This window comes from Aspergillus ochraceoroseus (genome assembly GCF_002846915.1).
Source record: "Aspergillus ochraceoroseus IBT 24754 chromosome Unknown P175scaffold_1, whole genome shotgun sequence".
Lineage (NCBI taxonomy): Eukaryota > Fungi > Ascomycota > Eurotiomycetes > Eurotiales > Aspergillaceae > Aspergillus > Aspergillus ochraceoroseus.
The window spans coordinates 1,932,698-1,953,787 of record NW_024468476.1 but is presented as its reverse complement, the minus strand read 5'-3'; the positions used below and the strand labels follow the sequence as shown (position 1 = coordinate 1,953,787).

The 21,090-nt window shown below is 48.5% G+C and overlaps 6 protein-coding genes across 6 annotated transcripts; 3 read left to right on the top strand and 3 right to left on the bottom strand.

Moving 5' to 3' along the window:
• Nucleotides 1-85: 85 nt before the first annotated feature.
• P175DRAFT_028667 (uncharacterized protein) lies at nt 86-5,565 on the bottom strand. The gene is made up of 2 exons (XM_040892770.1): nt 1,822-5,565; nt 86-1,764 (listed from the first exon to the last, which is right to left on the bottom strand). Exons 1-2 carry the CDS (start codon nt 5,179-5,181, stop codon nt 265-267), a joined length of 4,860 nt encoding a protein of 1,619 aa, XP_040755717.1. The 5' UTR covers nt 5,182-5,565; the 3' UTR covers nt 86-264.
• A 2,026-nt stretch (nt 5,566-7,591) lies between these two features.
• On the bottom strand, nt 7,592-9,894 carry has1 (ATP-dependent RNA helicase HAS1). The gene is made up of 4 exons (XM_040896282.1): nt 9,223-9,894; nt 8,441-9,162; nt 8,123-8,383; nt 7,592-8,049 (listed from the first exon to the last, which is right to left on the bottom strand). The coding sequence occupies exons 1-4, from the start codon at nt 9,836-9,838 to the stop codon at nt 7,792-7,794; spliced, it is 1,857 nt and encodes a 618-aa protein (XP_040755716.1). The 5' UTR covers nt 9,839-9,894; the 3' UTR covers nt 7,592-7,791.
• Nucleotides 9,895-10,252: 358 nt separating this feature from the next.
• Nucleotides 10,253-10,712, top strand: P175DRAFT_0527785 (uncharacterized protein; the record flags this gene model as incomplete). Its single annotated transcript, XM_040899554.1, has 3 exons — nt 10,253-10,279; nt 10,346-10,389; nt 10,487-10,712. 3 exons carry the CDS (start codon nt 10,253-10,255, stop codon nt 10,710-10,712), a joined length of 297 nt encoding a protein of 98 aa, XP_040755715.1.
• Nucleotides 10,713-13,262: 2,550 nt separating this feature from the next.
• P175DRAFT_0426465 (transient receptor potential ion channel family protein) lies at nt 13,263-15,541 on the top strand (the record flags this gene model as incomplete). Its single annotated transcript, XM_040893170.1, has 2 exons — nt 13,263-13,635; nt 13,698-15,541. The coding sequence occupies 2 exons, from the start codon at nt 13,263-13,265 to the stop codon at nt 15,539-15,541; spliced, it is 2,217 nt and encodes a 738-aa protein (XP_040755714.1).
• Nucleotides 15,542-17,018: 1,477 nt separating this feature from the next.
• Nucleotides 17,019-17,359, bottom strand: P175DRAFT_0427942 (putative U1 snRNP complex component Yhc1; the record flags this gene model as incomplete). The annotated part of the gene is made up of 2 exons (XM_040893277.1): nt 17,019-17,188; nt 17,260-17,359. Coding segments are annotated over 2 exons (270 nt in total), but the record flags the coding sequence as incomplete, so codon positions are not given.
• Nucleotides 17,360-19,156: 1,797 nt separating this feature from the next.
• P175DRAFT_0497438 (DUF3602 domain-containing protein) lies at nt 19,157-20,191 on the top strand. The gene has a single exon (XM_040896281.1). The coding sequence runs from the start codon at nt 19,542-19,544 to the stop codon at nt 20,013-20,015; it is 474 nt and encodes a 157-aa protein (XP_040755712.1). The 5' UTR covers nt 19,157-19,541; the 3' UTR covers nt 20,016-20,191.
• Nucleotides 20,192-21,090: the final 899 nt, after the last annotated feature.

The following is a 21,090-nucleotide window of genomic DNA, read 5'->3' as shown; positions in this document are numbered from 1 at the left end:
GCTCAGGCCATGGCCGCCGATAAAACCAAGAAAGAAACGTTCATAAAGTCGTGAAAAAAAAAAATTAAAAGAAAAAGAGAAGCAATGCATATTCGTTCCATCCCAAGTGTCAAACTCGAGATTAATATTCATGCTCGTCATCAACATGGTCAGGGCTGTAGTTTCTCCGCCTCCTATTAGGGCTATTATTGTATTGACTGCCGGAGTTCAGAGGGCGAGGTCCAGTGGGCTTCCGTGGAGGCGGCGTGTTGCGGGGAGATTGAATTACAGAGCTCTGTAAATCAATGAGTTGGCAATTGATTCATGGATGGGGAAAGAGGGGCTAGGGAAACATACCCGTGAAGCTACACGTTCCACATAAGACTGCTCATCTCCTTCCTTGACTTTGGAAGGTCTCTCCGGAAACAACGGTCCATCATCCTTGACCTTCGGGGGTCGTGGGGGACCTGCTTGTCGTCCAGCGCGTGAATTGGTCTCGGAATAACCTGCATCGGAAATTGGGGAGAGACGGCTGCCGCCACTATATCGGCGGTTGCCATTGAGAGCGGAGAAGCTAGGATTGGAGCCCCATTGGTCTGCCTGAGATCCTGATGTGGGTGCACCATAGACCTGTGCCTGGGACTCCAGGTGAGACTGGTACCGTCCAGTCGGCCCCTGGCGTGGCTGAGGATGCTGGAGGTCGAGGCTGTCCCGATGTGCCCGGTACTTTGGGGCTTCGGAGACCTGAGAGGGAACCAAAGGTGACGGGGGTCGGTTCTCTTGGTGCTGTCCATCCTCAAGAGTGTATGTAGACCGGATTCGGTCATCCGCTTGAGGATCGTAATAATCGGTCGTCTTGTAAGCGCCATTCCCCATGTCTGACCCGGAACGGGATGCATCAAAAGACGCACGTTCTTTGCGTCCGGGTTGGATGCTATTGCGAATGTTATCTCCCATAGACGACGCAGTGGTCTTGGACCAGCGCGAGATCTTCGGGAAGAAGGACGAGCTGCTAGACTTGGGCTTGCGGGACTTTTCGTTGGTCTTCGGGGTAGTCTCGTTGCTATTACTGAGAGCACCCGAGGCAACCGCGCCGCGAGGAGGAGTTGAGAGAGATGCAGACCCCGCTCGCTCCTGTCGATGTTCTGGGCTCTCCTGCGACAGCAATGGGGGGCTCAAGAACTCTCCCCGCTCGTCGATTTGCTCATCCTCCTCCTCCGCTTCTGGAACAGTGCTCACACGGTTTTCTGGGCCGCGGGGTCCCATTGCAACAGGACGAGAGGAAGTCGAGAGGTACCCAGAATGGTCGCCAGGAGAAGAGGTTCCTGCAAGTCCCTCCGGTTCGTAGCCATCGAGGTCCACGCTAGGAGGCGCTCGGTTTCCACTGCTGCGAAGCATGTCATCTTGGTTAGCCCGCAAAGTTTCAACCTCGTCGAGGAGCTGCTCCAGCATTTCTTCGATCCTGGTCAGGTCATTGGAGGATTTCAGGCTCAGTCCCTTGAGTGCCCGCTTAAAGAGGTTCTTCCTCTTTTGAGGAAGGTCTTCATCATCCACGGAAGCCTGGCGGGTGCTTCTGGCTCCACTAGCCGGTAGTGGGCGAGGGCCGCCGAGAGCCTTGTGTGTCCGTTCGTGATGTCGGTCATTGGCATCTTGCAGCAATCCGTCTTGCAGTGCGATGAACTTCTTCATCTCCTCGAAGGAATTGCGCATTTCAGCAGCGCTTCGAACGAGAGTCACTAAAATCTCTGTATCGCGGGCATTGCGCTGAGCGTCACGAACGGTAAGCTGCATAAAAATGTTAGAGAATAACCAAGTGACAGACCTCAAGGGAGGAAAGCTTACATGATCCATCAGGGCGACGATATCCTGGGACTGGATACGGTCGATTCCCTTTCCAGTTGCACTATCATACAAGGGCGATTCCACACCATGCGAGTAGCCACTGAAGTGTCGTTGATGCGAGGGCCCAAACTTATTATCATCAACTCCAGTCGGGCTATCAAATAGACCAAAACCGTTGCTGTCCACTCCCCCACCAAGCCCCTTGGTGGCCGGCTCAGGGCTAGGAGACAGAGGGTGGGCAGCAGACATGTAGCCTTCATCCTTGACTCCGGGAGGAGTCCCAAACGCGGGTCCCCTTGGATACTGTGATTCAATGTAGTTGTTCGCATTGTATCCGTTCGATGGGTAGTAGTCGTTGTATCCCGACTGGTCAACGGCACCCAGGCCAAGACCGGCACCAGCAGCCGCGGCACCCACTTGGTCAAAAAGCGGAGATTGGCCAGCTTTTTGGGACGATGAGTTGTACGGCCAGTGATTATCGTGGGCGACCCCTCCAATAGGACCCTGGATGATGGAGGGGTTCGTGTTGATCTCCGACTCAGAATCCGGGCTTCTATCGCCAGCTTGAGGGATGGGGCTTTCGCTCTCATGCTCAGGCTCATGCTCAGTAGCGAAGATATGCGTTTGCTCCGTGAGATCCTCCAGGGACTGAGTGACACTCTGGGGCGGGGAGGTGGCCCCCATGCGTCTGGGGAAGGAGGTTGCGTCCGGGCTCGCGGCATCCTGGCGTTGCTTCAAGGGGCTGCCTTGACGAGGAGTGCTAGATATTTCCTCCTGCATCTCGTCGAGTGGCTCCAAGGACCGCGTGGGGCCAGCTTCCGGTACGACCGGCAAATTTGGCTGCGACCGATTGACCCCAGACTGGTTAGACTTGGTATCCAGAATCGACGGGTCCAAAATCGACGGGTCCAGAAGCGAAGCCACAGCGGACTCGATGGCGATCGGATGGATAAACCGGGGATTTGCACCGATCCCCTCGGCAACAGGGCGACCTTGGTTCGCCGTTGCCATGAAGTCGACTTCACTGTCATCGGCATAATTGCTTAGATGCTTAGCGTCGGCACTCAGGGATTCCGCCATCGAGTGTGGATAGAGATCCTCTTCTCCCTCAGATTCATCAAGCCAGTGTTGGTCTCTCATAGATTGTGGAGACAGCACAGAAGATTCCTCATAGCCAAGATCTGGGCCAGCCTCTTTCTGGTTTCGAAGGATCTCACTCTGGCTCACCACGCTGATGCCCTCCGGGCGTTTGGAGCGGGCGAGGCTTGTGCTGGGAGCTGAGGAAAGCGAGTCAATGGAAAGGCGAGGCTCAAGCTCATTTTCGTCTCCAGAATACCCCCGGGGAAGGTGTTGCGTTGCGTTGAGTCTAACATGGGATTCGCTCTGGTTGCTCGCAACGCTCTGAATTGGGCTGAGAGCACGCCTGGGGCTGAGATGATCGCCCGAATCAAGCTCAGGGTGATCCAAATGGGCATCCAGGAGATTGGCGGCGGCGGCGGCGGCGACAGCGCCAGCGGCCGCTTCTCCCGGAGGAGAATGACTCCAATCACGATGGCCATTGTCCGAGGCGCTGTGAATTGACAAGTTATGGCTGGACATATTACTGTGCTTCAGCGCGAGGTCATGTCGGGAGCCAAGAGGAGTCCGATTTGGGGTGTGGGGGCCGACCGAGGCGCGGAGAAATTCTTCGTGGGTTTCAGGCTCTAGCGTTCGCTCAGACAAAAGGGAGTTCCTCGTCATGTCCGATTCAATTGCACTGCGTAGCGGCATAGGTGCTATATTGTGTTTCTGGAACACCAACTCCGTTTCATTGATGCCTTTCGGCGCCCGCTCTTCCATTTCGTCGTATTTGTCAAGACTTGAACGTGAATCATGGTGCTTGAGATTGGCGGCCGTCAGTCTACTTCCAACAATTGCGGCCTTCTCAGCATCGCGCAAGCCTTTACTCCGCTGCCGGCGAATTTTGTCTTGCTCAGTCAACTCTGGTCGAAGACCCCTCACGTAGCCCGCATCTGTGGTGGTTGCCTGGCTATCCCTGCTCGCCCTCCGCTCTTTCTGCGACGAACCAGAATCGCCCGCAAGGGTGATGCCCTCATCTTGACTATCCTGGTTGAGAACAATCTTGGGCTTTCGGACATCAGGCGCACTGGCATGCTTAGACAGTCGCCTCCCGAGCCCATCCCGAGGGGATGGAGAGCTGGCTGACGAGTACGACGCATTCACGTCCCGCTCGAATTTCGATGTGTTGGAAATCACCTTTTGGTCTTTCTTGAGCTCCTTAAGTTCCGGTAAGATCAACCTGCGGATAGCATCTTCGACAGTTTCCAGGAGCTTGGGGTTGTTGAGTGAAGATTTGGACGTATTGGAGCGGAAGGAGTACTGGTCACCCGAACGACGGTGAGAGGATACAGCGGAGGCGCTGAGCAAACTGGACTCGGGGCTGACCATATCGTCGTCTTGTGGATAATGATAATGATAATGATGATGTCCACGGCGCCGTGGAGATTTCAGATCCGCCGCCTCTTGGAGGTCTCTGTTCTTCTCCGAGCGGTTACGTTTGCTGGAAACCTCGCGAGGGTAATTACTAAGTTTCTCTGCTGCGCGTGCTGCGATACGTTCAGTGCTCAGGCTACGGCTCCTTTGTCGAGTGGGAGTCTTCAGGTAGTCTTGGGGCTCTTCACTCGCTTCTCTCTCCAAACTTTGGCTGCGTTTCCGTCGTGGACCAGACGATGGAGCTTCTAGCATGCTATCCGCCGGCATCGACGAGATATCGGAAGTTGGGAGGTACCTGCGGTCACGAGACAGACTGGAGAGCTCGCTGGCCTGGTCACGATTCAAAAGCTCGATTTCCACTGGACCGGAATGGCGATTCTCATCGGTAGCTGAATTAGAGGAGGTATAACTTTGGTCATCGGCGCCAGTCTCGACGGACTTGTGCTTGGAGGGAGAGCCTAAGGAAATCCGGCGGGAATAAGCAGGCCTCTTGTTGCCGCTAGACTCGGTGATATGGATACTTGGGTCCTTTGACTTCTTGCCTGATGATGGAGTGACTCGAACGCGGACACTGGGTCGGGAGACTATTGAGCCAGAACCCTTCCCACCCTCGAAGTACTCGATGAGCAGGGAGGTCTGGGAGTGATGCGCCGAGCGGGACAGTTTGGACTCGTCCCCTCGGACGCGGTGTTTCCGATGAGTGGAAATTGTGACGGGTCTCCCGTCGTCCGGGATAGAATAGGACGTCTTGTCTGTGCGGCGAGAGATGTCAGTTGCCAAATCAGTGCCTGTAACACTGCTGCCAGTAGTGTCGATAATAGATTCTGTGGGGGCTGGTAGGATGGGTCTGCGGGTGTCGATGCCCATGACGGAGGAAGAATGAGAGAGGTTCCTTTCTTTATGATGTTCTTTCTTCAACAAGACCAGTTCATAGTCGGTCCACTTTTTTTTTTCTCTCTCTCTCTCTCTCTTTTCCCTAGTTCCTATCTTGAAGAGAAAAAGATCTTTTTTTCTCCTTCCTCTCTCTCTCTCCTTTAGGGTAGGGGGATATAGTAGGTAGTCTTAACAGAGAAATTGCAGGGGAAGAAAGCGGGCAAGGGAATTGGGAATTGGGGGATGACCTGAGCCCCAGATGTTAACAGTTGGAGTGATACTACAGATCGGATTGAACGATACGCAGCTTTCAGGACAGCGGGAAGGTCATGATGAGGAATGGAGGAGAGTAGGAAAAGTGGGGGTGGAGTGGATGAGTGAGGAATGTGACGATGGATGGATGTGGATGTCAGGTGTTAGTGGAGGTAGAAAGGAAAAGTAGCGTACCAGCGCAGACGAATCGCAGCGTAATAGGGAGCAAGAGAGGATCGAGGGACAGGAGAAGCAGAGACGAACAATGAATTGAAGGAAGATGGAAGATGGAAGATGGAAGACAGACGATGGAGGGAAGATGCAAGATGGATGGAGGAAGAATTCAGCCGCTCACAATCCTGCCGTCGTGATAAGGCAACATCAACAATAACCGGCTGTGGGTGTCGGAGAATCACCAGACCAGGATCTCTGCACAGCAGCCACCAGCAAGTAATAAATAAAATAAAATAAAAAAAGGGGGGGCCAGGGGGGGGGGGGGGTTGAGGTGGAAATGGAATCTCAATTAAATTCAAGAAGAGGAGAGTTTGTACTCCGTAAAAAAAAGAGAGAAACTCAAGGATTTGAGGACGGAGTAGAGGGGGAAAAAAAGAAGGCTGGGAAGGGAAAGCAGGAAAAAAGTCATCCAACTAACAAAGAACGAACGATGCGCTGGACTGGCGAATCCGAGCCTGTAGAGGATTTCTTTAGTGGCAAGCGACAAACACTATCCCGTTAGAATAATTGATATCCAGCCATTTGTATTCTCCGTGAGAGAGCAGAGAGGAGGAGAGTTTCCCTTGCCTCCCGGTCCCTCAGGAAAAGAGTTATTATTATATACACAGCCATGATTCATCCCTCGTCCACATCATCATAAACCGTCCTTCTCTTGTCGTGGTTTCCATTGGAGTCTATTCCCACGCAAGGCGAGAGGACATGCTTCTCTTCTTACGTGGATAAGTAGTATCCAGGCTCTCTGGTGGTCAAGCAAGAGGTTCGCTTTGGGTACCATTTATTGCCCTGCGATTATTATTTGTTTCTTTGATCTCTGGTTAATTGTTTCCTCGTACAGTATACTATTCTACCTGGCGTAGGGGATCTATCTGCTAAACTGGTAACGAAAGAAAGAGTCGAAAAATGGTGCAACCTCGAAATGTGATCTGTACGCTGTCTGCCCAGTGACTGTAGGACAGATGTCGAGACACTTTGCCTTACACATGAAACACTGAGGATACCTGATCAGGGGCTGCTTAGGTACCAGACAGAGATCTTCTTCTTCTTCTTCTTCTTCTTCTTCTTCTTCTTCATTACGGTGTACAACGCTCCAGTTCATCAGGGATTCAAAATCCAGAATACAAAATCTAAGCCGCTGTGCACACACCCACACCGCGCATCCACTTCCACGTCTCCAGGACGACCGTCTATTGGCAATCCTGCTGCCAACACATCCATCCCATCACATCACATCTGTCAACTCGTCACCCGTTGTTTCATTGGTAGGGATTTCCCTCGTTGCACCGGGCAGACAGAGAGGCATTGGGCTCGGGGACAGGCACGGGCAAATAACTAATGCCAGAGGAGATCTTGAATTGCTTCCCAGCCACCTACCAGCCACCTGTAATCAGCCCGAAGCCAAATCCAATCACTTTACAATATACCCGGAATGCGAACCGTGGAACCGATTTAGTACCTAGGTACCTGGTATCCTTGGTTCTGTACACTCTATCTGTACTTACCTAGGTACTTGGTGGTAGGTAGTATATGTTGTATATAGACAAGACAAAATCCACCCCTCAGGAACAAGATTAACAATCCCATTTATTTCTTTTCCCCTTACATCTCCTCGTGGCACCTTGCAGCATGCTAACTATATTTAGTTTATTCAGTCCCAACAACTCTCCCGACCTATGTATGCAGGTAGCTGCTACCTAAGTAGCTATGAAGAGATTCCCTCGACACGGAGAGAAACTTCCGATTAAAACTCCTCCGCCCTTGGTTTATTGCATCGCCCTTACTTTACCTGCGTCTCATTTGATTTTCATTGAGCAGGTACAAAGTACTGTACTGCACTAACAACATTCGTGGAATCAGCCCGACAGGCTACCTACAAATCGGAAAGGAAAGGAGAAGAAAATACCCAAGAGACTTTGAGGTAAAATCATACTGGGATTCAAGTCTAAGATGATATAATAGAATAATATGGAAAGAAACCCAATCGTACACAATGAACTCCGGGACCTTATGCCAAATTCACACAGCAGCGCTGGAAATCCTTTTTGTTTGTTGTTTCCCTTCTTCCTCTCCTCTTCCTCTTCCTTCCTATAAGCAAGCGCAAAAAGATACAGAGAAGATCAATTAATCGTCATCGTGCCTTCGCTTAAACTTCAACCCTTTATTATTCTTGGGTTGGCTACCGTAGGTCCGTCGTCCCTGTTGCTGCTGCTTCTTATCCCGGCTCAGACTGGATCCAAGCTGAATGTCGATGCGGGGGGGGGTCGAGAATCCGAATCCCTTGGCGACCTTGACGAGATCGAGCTTGTGGACGTCAAACACGGACCGCAGCGAGTGCGAGGCATAGGCTTGGAGGTAAGAGCGGTAGCCTTCTTTGGCGGACTATACAGATGTTAATAATGATAAGAATGAGGGTGCTTAGAAAAAAAAAAAAGAAAAAAAAGAAAAAACTTACCTTGTTCAAGTAATAGTTCTGTCCGATGAGTTTCTCAAGTTGGGACTGGACGTTGACAATCTTCGAGGCTGGGAACTCAAACTCCACGACGGGCACCCGGGCCTCTTTCAGGTACTTCAGGAACCCGACTTCGGAGGGTTGCAGGAACATCAGACTGCGGCCCTTGCCGTTCACACCACGGGCGGTACGACCAACACGGTGGACGTAGTCGCGGGTGTCATCTGGGGGGTCGAATTGGATGATCCAGTCCACGGCGGGGATCTACGGAGGCCGGTTAGATTTAGTCCATCAGGAAAGGGAAGAAAGAAAAAAGCGTACATCCAAGCCTCGCGCGGCGACATCGGTACAGATTAGGACCCCTTGTTTCGCGTTGCAAAATTCAAAAAATGTGTTAGTTCGCTTCTGCTGCTTCTGCTTTCCATGCAAATCCAGAACGGGTAAATCAATGTAGTTGAGGAGTTCTGCGTGGTACTTGACGCAGTTACAGCTGGAGAAGAAAACAATGATCTTCTTCTTGAGGTTGCGCTTCAAGAACGAGAAGAGCAGCAGGAACCGCTTGTCAGCCTCACAAATAACGTAACCCTGCTCGAGTCCTTCCACGGTACTGTGTTCCTTCTTGTGGTCCACATTGATATACAGAGGTCCAGGTCGGAGCGATATGCGGGCCAGATCTTCGACTTTGGTGGTTTGCGTAGCGGAGAACAGCATCGTCTGCCTCTCTTCCGAAGGCAGAATCTTGACGATCTGGCGCATTTCATCCTCAAAACCGACTTCCAGAATCCGATCCGCCTCGTCAATGACAAGCGTCTTCAGGTTCTTAAACACAAAGCCCGGGGTGTTCTGAAGGTGATCCAGCAAACGTCCGGGTGTAGCAATGAGCAGGTTGACACCCTTGGCCAGCTTCTCAGCCTCTGCGCGTCGATTTGCGCCTCCAATAACGATACCGTATGTCTGGCTGTGCGCGCTGAGAAGTTCCCTAGCGACTCCAAAAATTTGCAGCGCCAGCTCACGAGTCGGAGAAACCACGAGGACACCGGTACCTATTAACCAGATTGATTAGTCCCAATGCTACCATCGAAAGAGAAGTTGTCCAAACGCACCATTTCGAGGCTTAAACCGCAGCGCACTGAGCATCTCAATGGCAGGGATCAAGAAAGCCAGCGTCTTGCCCGATCCGGTCTTCGCAGCTCCCAGCACATCACGACCAGCCAGAAGCGGGGGAATCGTCCGCTGCTGAATTTCAGTCATTGTCTCGAATCCCATCTCCTTGATACCCTGCAGTGTCTTTTCCGACAGATTCAATTCGGTGAATTTCTTCGGGCCACCATCCGTCTGCGGCAAACTGACAGCCTCTACAGAGGGAAGGTCTGTCACAATTTCCTCATCAGCCTCTTCCTCTTCCTCCTCCTCCTCTTCCTCATCACCATTCTCCTTAGACACATCCTCCTCCTCATTAGACGAATGGCTCACTTTCCGCTTCTTCTGAGCCTCCTCCGTCACAACCTTCTTCGCAAGCTCAATATCCTTCTGCTTTTTACTCTTCTTCTTAGAAGCCATCTCCCCACTCACGCCATCCTTCTCCCCCACCAGCTTGGGCGCAGAAACTTCGACATCGGAGGCATTCTCGTCGATTGCTCCGCGAGCATTTCCATTTCCACCGTGCTTTCTCTTTCGCTTCTTCGAAATAGATTTCGCAGTATCCACAGGGATCGGCATCTTTTTTTCAGTACTTTCTTCAAGCCGTTTGTCTTTCAACTCTTTCAGAAAAAAATATCTCCCGTGGAGAAAAAAAAAAGATTTTGTTGCTCTTTCGTTTTTTTTTTTTTTTCCCTTTCCGCCTCCGCATCACGTGATGATAAGATAATCGGATTTAGGATATATGCCTGAGGCATGAATCCCTTTTCTGCGATAGTACTTTACTTTAGGGACGGAGTAACTATAGATAATATAATGGTGGAAAGAAAGGCCATCGTTGATTTTAAAACGTGCCTTTTCCACCTTACGAGAGTTGAACTTGACTAGTTGTACCTATCTTGCCTTAACTCCTGCTAAGTTGGATAAAGGGTCGGCCTATCGAGAGTACTGCGAAAATCAGACTGACGAGAAACTGGCGGATTCAACTAGCGAAGGATGACTATATGCCGACAGTACATGAAGGTTTTTTGAGGCAGAAGTCCTTCGGTGGCCACCTTCTATTGTTAAGAGGAAGGGAGTGAATTACAGGACGTGAAGCACCCGAGGATCCGCTCTGGTGAGATCCTCTTCATGTCAGTGGTCTTACCACTGTTGCCTATCTGACTGGAATTCTCTTACTTTACCGTTCAGCTAAAAAGGTGTCAAGACGGTCATTTCTAACTGATGCAGTATTATCTTGGTCCACAGATTCTTTCATATTGTCCGAGTCAGGGGGACTCCTGCTTCGGGTAAGACAACTATCATGAATCTGTTGGCCAATAAGTTGCTTGAATATGACCCGGAGACACCTCTTTACGTCTTGTCTGGTTGGGATAAAGACACGGTGAAGGATGCATCGGGCTGGGCTGGTTATCCCAAACAACAAACTGGTCTGTCCATGGCCGCTCCTGGTTGATAAAGCAAGCGTATCTCCTTATCGACAAGGCCCAACAGTCTTATTGGAACGACGAGCTATGGGCGGATTTATTTAAAAGCTGTTGGACCAGTATCTCAGGCATATATTGTCCTCTTCACGTCTTATGGCTCTTCAACTAGGGGGTTTCCAGGGTTCGAGCAGAAATATATCAAGACACCCATGGTTTTCCCCTATTGGACAGCAGATATTGCTCAGGGCCAATGCTAATATAAATTCACCGTCACCGCAGAATACGGAGTATACATAGTGTAGATATCTATACCTAGCCTAGGAAAGCTGGTGTAGAGGAACTGTCCCCGAGTATTTACTAGTTAGTCTTCGTAGGTATGCACAGATCTGCAGTGTCTTTCGTGCAGAGCCCCGCTGGTGTCCCCACTGATCCATCTCTGACTGGCTGTGAGAGGCCAGATTCTGTCCACGATGAACTTTGAAGTGTGAAAATACTAGGTAGTAATAGAGATATGCCAACTCCATGCACAACCTCTCAAGGATATGGGCAAATCAGGAGCAAAAAAAAAAATTAGAAAAAAAAAAAAAAAAACTCGGATGAAGCGGGACGGGAAGCGAGCGGGGACGGGGTCGGAAGAGATTTCGAGAGTAATTTGAGAGGAGAAATTAACGACTGTGTTGTGAGAACAGATTCTTATGGTCTGAGCGGTTTCCACTGTTCGACTGGTGATTCTGGTTATGTTGAAAGGAAGAGTGAGGAGAATATGATCATGCTTGTTGGTAGTATATTCCTTGTCACTCCAAGTCCACAGACCAAAGTGACAGACAACATAATGGGAGAAGCGCACGGATCTACAGTGGTGATGAGAATCTAGATATTTTTTTCATCTTAATCTTGGAATTTTCCCTGTTCCTTGCACGTGTGGGAAAAGACTGAGACACGGTCAGGAGTGGCGTCCTTGAGAGAGTCTATTTCAAATGATGATTTGAGAGAAGAGGGGGCTGTGCAGAGAAGAACCAAAGTCTTTTGTCTGTCTGGCTTGGACCAGCGGTTGGGAGGATGGCGACAACGCCACTACAAATTCCAGGTTCTTGATGAACAAGAAAAGTGTGGTTAAGGGTTGTAACATGTAATAGAGATATAAGACATACATACTCTGGAGTAAACCGTAAAACTGAAGTTTCAAGTGTAGGATATTAGTTAGTTATTAGTGGGAGGTTATTAATAGAAAGGTGAGAAATAGTTTACATATGACACTATTAGGCAGAAAGAAAACTGCAGTTCTTGGCAGGAGAAAAGAAAGGTGAGACTAGTAATACAATAACCCAAAAAGTATCACAAAATTTAATCTCTAGACTAGATTATAATTATAATTATCAGAATGGAGTAATTCAGTAGTGGAACAAATCATAGTAGGATCCAGATTTGCAGTGGGTATAACTGTATGGGAATCATCCGCATCCGGGCCCAGAACCAACCCCCCTGAGGACGCGCATGCATATATATGAATAGTGGAAGAAGAAGAAGAAAAGAATATACTATGAAGAGAAAAAAAGAGGAAAGAGAAGAAGAGAAGAAAAGGTCGTATTCGTAATTGATGGTAAAGGTTACTTTGCCGCTGTCCTCCGTGGGCAACGTAGTAATTCGTTCCAGTCCAGTAGTAATCTGCGTCATCTTTCTTTCTTTCTTTCTTTCTTGCTCTCTTGTTCCCCTTCTCATCCTCTTTTCTTCTTCAGTCTGGTATTAACCACTTCTCTATATTAGAGCATGATACAAGATTAATTAATTTCCTTTTTTAATTGGTCTGCGTGGTCTCTCCTCGCTGTCGTCCCCTGCTGACTCAGCCCCTCGAGGGTCTCCAGTTTTGTTTCAACGCATTCCGAACCGTCTCTCCTCCAACCACGACCTCTTCTCCCCTGAAGATTCACCTTCTTCAACTCCATCAATTCCAAGAGTGGGAGAACGGCGCTCTTCTCTTCTCTCTTTCTCTCTCTCTTCTTCCTTTTCGTTCCCTTCGTTTGACTTCACCTATTCCCCCCCCCCCCCACCCCAGGTTTAAGGAGGCCCTCCATCCCGTCCCAGCCTTCTCTCTCTCTCCTTCTCTTTATCCCTCGACCGGCCATACTGTGTGTCGCCGCCCACACTCGCTTTATTCAATCAACCCTACCTACCCACTCTCGACCTTCACTCCGAATCCCTCTTCGCTTCAACTTTCGCTGCTTCCATTCTTTTCATCGACTCCTTTTGATTCCCGCCGTTTCTTCGCGCCAGACAGTCCTTCTCTATCCATGACATTGTGAACAGGAAATCACAATCCCACCATTTTGCAAGAATTAACCCTTCTACCTTTCGTCGACTTGTTCTCAACCCCATCCCCCGCTCAAAATCCGGCCATTTGCTCTCGCCCACGAGTTCAACTCTTACAGGCTTCCGCATCCGGTGTCGCCAAGCTCCCGTCACCTCACCCTTCTCCACCATTTGTCTTTTGTTATCGCGAAAGAATCTCCTTTTTTTTTTTTATTATAAATCGCCTGACATTCCTCAGCCTCTATTGGCGCCACCTTTGATTCGGCGCCAAAATGCGGTTCATATCAGTCTTGGTCTGTTTTCTAGCCGCCCTCCTCAACTCTCCTCTCGTCACGGCCACGAGGCTCATTGAATCCAACGCTCTCAACCTCTGTCAAGATAGCACGAATTTTACCGCTACCTATTTCCAAGTCAAATATACGCCTGATAATAATACGCTCACGATCAGTTTCGATGGAGTTGCCTCGATTTCCGGATATGTCCAGGCCGAGATCATCCTCGATGCCTACGGTTATACCGCTTTAAAGAAAACGTTTAATCCGTGTGATATGGACCTCCAAGGTCTTTGTCCCATGAATGCCGGTTCTATTAATGTCGAAAACATTCCATTGGATCTCCCAAGTGATGTCTCGAGCCAGATTCCTGGTAGGCAATCCCCCTTGACCTTGAATCTCTTATAGATGTACCCAACTCATTCATTCTCGCAGGCATCGCATACAGTGTTCCGGACTTGGATGCCTCTGTCCGTATTTATATTAACTCTACTTCAACCGGTCAAAGTATTACCTGCTTGGAGGCTAGTCTCTCAAATGGCAAGACTGTGTACCAGAAGGGAGTTGGTTGGGCGACCGCCATCATCTCTGGCCTGGGTTTGGCCGCCTCGGCTATTACATCGGGTCTAGGTCATTCGAATACAGCCGCACACGTTGCCGCTAACGCCCTTTCTCTGTTCGGTTTCATGCAGTCGCAGGCCATGATCGGCATGACCGCAGTTCATATGCCGCCGATAGTGCAATCTTGGACCCAGAATTTCCAATGGAGCATGGGTATTATCCATATTGGCTTTTTGGAAGATATCTGCACTTGGTACCAGAGATCGACCGGTGGTACCGCCACGACCCTTCTTTCGGAGCTCTCCACAACTTCAGTAGAAGTCCTGAAAAAGCGTTCCATCGATGTTGTAGCCGGCATCGCCCGGAGATCTACCAATTCACTTCTCAAGAGGGATGGTGCAGAGTCAGAGAAGGCGACCTCGGAAAATACCGTCGTGCGTGGCATTGAACGTGTAGGATTTGTCGCAGGAATCGAAAAAACCAACATTTTCCTGACCGGTCTCATTTTCTTCGTGGTCTTCGTGGCTTTGGTGATGCTTTTAGTTGTTCTCTTCAAAGCAGCATGCGAACTTCTCGCAAAGAACGGCAAAATGAAGAGTGACAAATTCCAAGATTTCCGAAACGGCTGGAGGGTCGTCGCACGTGGTATTCTGTTCCGGTTGACCCTGATCGGTTTCCCCCAGATGACAGTTCTTTGCCTCTGGGAGTTTACTCAAAAGGACTCGGCTGCAGAAGTTGTCCTTGCGGTGGTCATGCTCGTCTCCATCGTCGCGGCTTTGTGTTGGGCGTCCTTTAAGGTCATTAGTCTCGCAAAGCGCTCGATCGTGATGCACAAGAACCCTGCGTATATTCTTTACTCCGACCCAACTTGCTTGAACAAATGGGGGTTCTTGTATGTTCAGTATCGGGCAACCGCATACTACTTCGTTATCCCCTGGCTCGCTTATCTCTTCATCAAGGGCATGTTCATCGGGCTCAGTCAGAAGGCCCCTGTTGTGCAAACGGTTGCTTATGTTATCATTGAGGCTGCCATGTTGATCGCGGTTAGCGTTCTGCGACCATGGATGGACAAGAAGACCAACATTTACAACATTGCCATCGCAGCGGTGAGCTTCTTGAATGCCATCTTCCTTCTATTTTTCTCCAACGTCTTCAATCAGCCTGGCCTGGTAACAGGTGTTATGGGCGTTGTCTTTTTCGTCATCAACGCGGTTTTCGCACTGGTTCTCTTGATTCTCGTCCTAATCGCGTCTATCTACGCCGTTGCTTCCAAGAACCCCGATACCCGCTATCAACCCATGAGGGATGACCGTGGCTCCTTTATCAAGTCTCAAACCCAGCTGACTACCGAACTGGACGCCCTGGGTGCCACTGCCCGTGGAGATGTCAAGACCACTGCGTATAAATCTAGTCCTTTTGAAGATGACAACACTTCGTTCTCCAGTGGAAATGGCGCGAGTGTCGGCCGCCAGAATCTTGACCCGAACCAAGGAAACCCACCAACAGCTCACCAACCCCCTCACTCCCCGGTTGACCCATCACTTCCACTCTTCCCCAGCGATCACTCTGCTCCGCGAGCCCCCCCTAGTTACGATGGCAACATTGCCCCGTCACAGTCACCCGTTCCGCGAAGCTTCACCTCCTCGCCGTTCCAAGGCTCATACAGAGCACAGAACAACCCCAGTCCATGGCAACGAGGAGCGGGATACGACCATTAAAATTTCTCTATGAATGCTTGATTGCTTTACATCAGAAATGAAGTTATGGCCGAGTACGGGAACGGACTGACTACTCGACCCGTGCTTTATTGATTTTCTTTTCTCTCCGTACCCTCGTACTGTAGCATTTTTTTTTATTATTATTTAGTCTTGCTCCTAGTCACCTGCACTGGTTTCGATTTTTTTTTTTTTTTTTTTTTTTTTTTTTTTTTTCCCTTTTACTTGCGTATACTGTGATATACTTGGAAAACCTTTCCTTTGGCCTCGATTCCTCTACTGTCATTTCCACCTCACCAGGATTTTCTTTTCTTTTCTCTTCTTTTCTTTTTATACTCGGCGTTCTGAAGCATTGGATCTGGAGATCTGGACTTGGGTTTGCGGACTATTGTGATATATTTCTGGCAGGGTCTCTATCCGATGCCCTTGCATTGTTTGATTTCAGTTATGGAAGAAACCATAATAATGCAGCAAGCAGCGCCTACTGAAGTAGGCCGAAGCTTAGATTCACTTATATTTCATCTCATACGTATTGCGTACTTTGATTTGATACCCTTTCAGATTCCATGAGCTCTTCAATTTAACCCGAATAAAGTCGGTTAATTACTCTCTGTCTGAAACAAAACTCAGTTGCAAAAGGGTATGTATGATTTATCTTTATCAACTCGATATTACCCTGGTAATTCCAGTATCTCAATCACAATTCTCAGTCGGCTGTTCTCCAACTTTTTGAATTCCAAGATGAAATGAAAGAAAAAAAAAAAAAAAGATCTAGTAGTTTCACAGAAATGTACGATGAAAAAAGAAAAGAGAGAGAAAAAAAAAAAAAAAAAAAAAAAAAAAAAAGGGAGAACAGAAGATGAATAAAACGATCAAAAGAAAATTCATCGCTTCTCTCCCAATCCTGGTGGCGGGCCAGAAAACGACGGAGGCGGCGCATACCCACCGCCCTCGCCACCAAATTGACCGCTAGGGGGACCACCAGGACCAGGACTAGGGCTGAAGCCTACTGGTCCTTGGCCTGCCTGTCCTAGAGCCGGAATGGGAGGGAACCCAGCGCCGGGCGGGGGGATTTGGAAGTTAGGAGGGAAACTGCCGGGAGGAGGAGCGGGGAATGAGGAAGAAGAGGAGGGGCCGGGGGCGCCAGGAGCGTTGGGAAGTGGTGGCATGTTAGGGAGGGCGGGGAGACCTGCTGGCGGAGGGCCGCCGGAGGTAGCGGGGAATGGAGGGGGGAAGGGGAGGCCTCTTGCTCCGGGGGCTGTAACAAAGAAAGAAAGGTGTCTGGTTAGCTTTGGGCTGTTGGCTTTGTTGGATTGTTTTGGGGGGGGGGGGGGGATTTTTTTCTGATGGATGTGGGTGGTGGGAAAGGAGACGTACGAGGTGGCATGCCTGCAGTGTTGTTGGGAGCTCCAGGGGGAGGAATTCCGAATGGAGGGGGAGGGAATTGGCCCGGTAGACCTGAGATTGCATTAGTCTTTCCTTATTTGCTTTCGATAATATAACGAGACAAGAGAGACATACCCGGAAACCCAAACGGAGGGGGATAAGCACCAGGAGGAGCCATAGCAGGGTTCGGAACTGCTTGGCCCTCGGCTGCGTATGAAGAGGTAATCGAGTCGATGACCGATTGTGCTTTTTCCTGTCCGATTTCTGGGTCGATTGTAAGTGTCTGGGGTTGGTTGATATATCGGGGCAGTAGCGCCGTGACCAGTTTCACATACGTTGGTAGTATTCCACAACGTTCCTTAGATGGTTTCGTCCAGAATTATGTGCCTTACGCACACTCATCGAGTCATGCGTGAGATAGACATCGCAGTAGTCGCCTGTACATGGGGGTGAATCAGTACCAAAGCTAAAAGCTGGGAGACATTCGCGTGCAGTCGAGTTGAGACAGAATTGCGGGTACTATAAGCTTGTCTCAAGGGGAAAGAGAGCACCCTGGCTTAAGAGATGAAAAGACCTACAGAAGAGTGCTTCAATGGTTAGTTGAATGGCTCATTAGATAGCTGTGCGGGGATCACCTATATTTTGGCATTTTGGATTGAATTCAAGAGTGAGATGCTTCTAAAAGCGTAGAGGCGAACTTGGCTCGCGCGATGCGCGTGGGATTGATCAGTATCTCGCGGGATTTGCAGAGTGGTGGCTATGACGAAAGTCCGGGAGAAAGAGAGACGTTGATGAAGGAGATTCGATGCGATGAAGGTATCGCGGGGCGGTGTGCAGAGGCATAATATAACAGCTGATTCCTCAGGCTCACAATATCCATGCCTGGCTTACTATAGGGTATTGACTTAACTACTACAAACGACCGTTATGTTGCATTTTGATATTACTCCCCTTGGATTATATGGTAGTTGCGATATTTGTAGTGGTTAGTTGCTTTCTCCTGCATGCCAGAGGTTTCCCCTATTATGTCACCTCGAGAGAGGTGTGAGTATACATCACGTTAAGTTTGATAGAGAAGAAATATTGTCCTCGATATGGCAATGGATGGATATAGAGAACACGAGGGCCTAATGTCGATTAAGTATCGCAACATCTTTGAGCAAGCCAAAGAAAATATTCGGTTTCCTCTTCTCATAAAGAGCGCTCGTGACATGTTGGCGATACGTGAGCGTCGGGGAATTCGACCAGGTCTTAGCTGAATCAGCTTGTGTAGAGGAAATCTGGCCAATTTGCTTAGAAATGATGAAGGGTGATCCCTTCATCTCGGGTTTGGAATGGTCACAATACCTTGTTTTTTCAGCTTTCCAGAATCCAGACTGCTGACCGCCACCAGGGAAGACAAAGAGTAGTTTTTAGACGTCAGGCGAGAATTTATCCGGGGCGAAAATCCGGGGAAGGGGAATTTTTTCCTTTGGCAGCCACGTAGTAGTTAGTTAGTTAGTTATGCAGACTCCTGCGTTCCTTGGTGATCAAAGTGAACTTCCACATCATCCTTTCTCATGACTAAGTCTATTTCAAATCCAATGAAATGATGCCAGCACCACTGATGGGTCTCTTATACTGATTTAATACGAGCCTCCAGGGTTGGTGGTGATCCAGCCCGGCTAAGTCTGGGGTAAATACCGTAAAATACCCTGGTTGACTTAGCGTAGGTCATAGTATTCATCCTCTGTTCATCTAGTTATACCCGAGGTGAATGGCGTCAAATTGCGACTTTCCCGCGGGCGGGCATGTTTTCGACCTACCGAATTTAGACACCCGGAATTTGGGACCTGAACAGTGATGATGAAAAAAGTTACCTACCTTAAGGTACCTTCCTAGTGGAAAGAGAAGATGTCGTGACCAGCAGCCACCAGTTTCCATTACCCCCAGGAAACCACCAAGCAAGACCTTGTGCCCCAGCCAGTCTCATGATTGGCCACCATTCCAGTTTCTGTTACGTTTCGCCACAACCTTGACCGTCTCCGTACCGGTCAGATGATGTTCTGGAGAGTAAAAGCAGCAAGCGATAGAATCCCCGGGAAGTGACCTCCAGCCAATCGTTGTTGGAGTTTCCCTCACCCGAGCACCAATTGGTCCACTGCTGCTTTAGGGTAACCATACCGTATTATGGATTTTATATGGGTATAGACCAAGACCAACAATGAAATGAAGATCCAATTTTGCCCACGGGATATGGAGACAAGTGACGATGAAGAACTCCACTTGGAATCACTGCGTGTGACTTGTGCCTGGAAGGGGTCCCCCTCTTTTTGCCCTTCTAGGCCATGCGTTCCCCGGGACTGCTTTGGGTCTGACCCAACTATATAAAATATAAAATAACTTGTCCCCGCTGCCTAATAGTCCTGTATCCAGAAAAAAAGAATTTTCTACTCGTGGGTCCTTTTCTCTCTCTTGCTTTCCTGCTGCATTCTTGCATCATCGCCGTGAGGAACTAGATACTGGCGCATCAATTGCTTCGAGCACACACACACCACCATTCTCGCAATAGAGCTGCAGTTTTGCGCGCATTCTAGAGAATAGACAGCTAGGATTTCCGGCCTTCATCCTCGTCACCATGCCTCTCAACTACCACGTGATTGAGCCTCACCCGTCCGTCAGCCGTCCAGCTTTGCACACGGCTCGCGGAGGTGCTGGCAATGTCATCAGCCTCAAGAACACCAAAACCACTGACTCCCACATGGCCACCGGCCCTGCCTCGCTCACTCGTCTTGACTCCCACGTCGCACCCACCTTTAAGTCCGGCCGTGGTGGTGCTGGTAACGTCCACAACAGCAGCGAGCGCGCCATCTTCAGCTTCGATGAGGAACTGGAACGCGACCTGCGTCAGGCTGCTCCCGTGTACCACGTTGGCCGTGGCGGCGCCGGAAACATGATCTACACCGACAATGGCAGCATTCTGTCTCGCAAGTTCTCAGCCAGCAGCCAGGGCTCTGCCCGGAGCGCTGGTTCCTCTACCAGTGACCGAGCTCGCGATTTTGCTCTCCGGGGCCTGGAGAAGGGTTGGGGAAAGCTGAAGGGCATGGCATAGACCATTTTATTCTTTGCCTAATCCTGCCTTGACTTTTCTTTTTCATCTCTCTCTCTATATATATATACTTCAGCCCATTCCAGCGCATTATCCAGCGATACCCACGGGTCTCACGAGTCTCACGAATTAACGACAAACCAAAAAAAAAAAAAAAGTTTTCTCCTTTTTTTTTTTTTCTTTTTGTGCCTACCTGCCTGCCTGCCTTTTTTCTTTCAAGATTTCCACATTCGCAACCTTGACTACTATCCATGCCTTTCTGCCCACCTAAACCGCTACCCACTTTAGGTGCGCCACATATTCTTCGCGATTACACATTCTTCGCGATTTTTAATATTTTAACTTATTTTTATTATTATTACAACACAACATGCCTAAATCTCCAGATTTCAATAAATCTTACTTGCTTGAAGCTATTGTCATAGTTTAAAAGTAAAAAAAACCAAATATCACAAAGATTACACGAGAATTTAATATGCCTGACTCTATACTCCAAACACGCCTTAAAAAACCAAAGATACTAGTAATACTAATAATAATAAATAAGAACCTTCTACAGTTATATCAGGAGAAGGTCTTAATTAACTAGATTATATAAATATAGAAATAAAATATTCTACTAACTCCTATAGTTATTATAGCATGAGTAAATTAGATACTTGCTTGTATGAAGTTAGATAAGTAAGTTAGTAAGATATAGCTATATTAATTTAAATTATATATATTAGTAGATCTAGGACTTGCTCTAGTAAAGTAAAAGACTAAGGAATTAAGGTAAATATAAGTAGAGGATACTAGCTTACTTTAATACTAGTATAATCTTTTAAAATTACTTCTTTACAGGGTCCTAGCTTGCCTTATCTATAACTTTAATAAATATAATTTCTAATTAGGTAAAGATTATAATAAAAAGGTTTTTAAGGGTCCTAAATACCTTAATCTTATAGAAAATAAGTAAGGTAAAAATATTACTATAGTTAAATATATTACTATAGATAGTTAGGTAATAGATTTATTTTTTATTTTTAAAGTAATAAGTAACTATATAAAGGTCTAGTATTATAATATAGAATAATTA

Coding starts and splice junctions, on each gene's coding strand:
- P175DRAFT_028667 (XM_040892770.1), bottom strand. CDS start 5,181: ATGGGCATCGACACCCGCAGACCCATCCTACCAGCCCCCACAGAATCT. Junction 1,765..1,821: donor TCGTCGCCCTGATGGATCAT/GTAAGCTTTCCT, acceptor ATTTTTATGCAG/CTTACCGTTCGTGACGCTCA.
- has1 (XM_040896282.1), bottom strand. CDS start 9,838: ATGCCGATCCCTGTGGATACTGCGAAATCTATTTCGAAGAAGCGAAAG. Junction 8,384..8,440: donor TCGCCGCGCGAGGCTTGGAT/GTACGCTTTTTT, acceptor CGGCCTCCGTAG/ATCCCCGCCGTGGACTGGAT. Junction 8,050..8,122: donor AGAACTATTACTTGAACAAG/GTAAGTTTTTTC, acceptor ACATCTGTATAG/TCCGCCAAAGAAGGCTACCG.
- P175DRAFT_0497438 (XM_040896281.1), top strand. CDS start 19,542: ATGCCTCTCAACTACCACGTGATTGAGCCTCACCCGTCCGTCAGCCGT.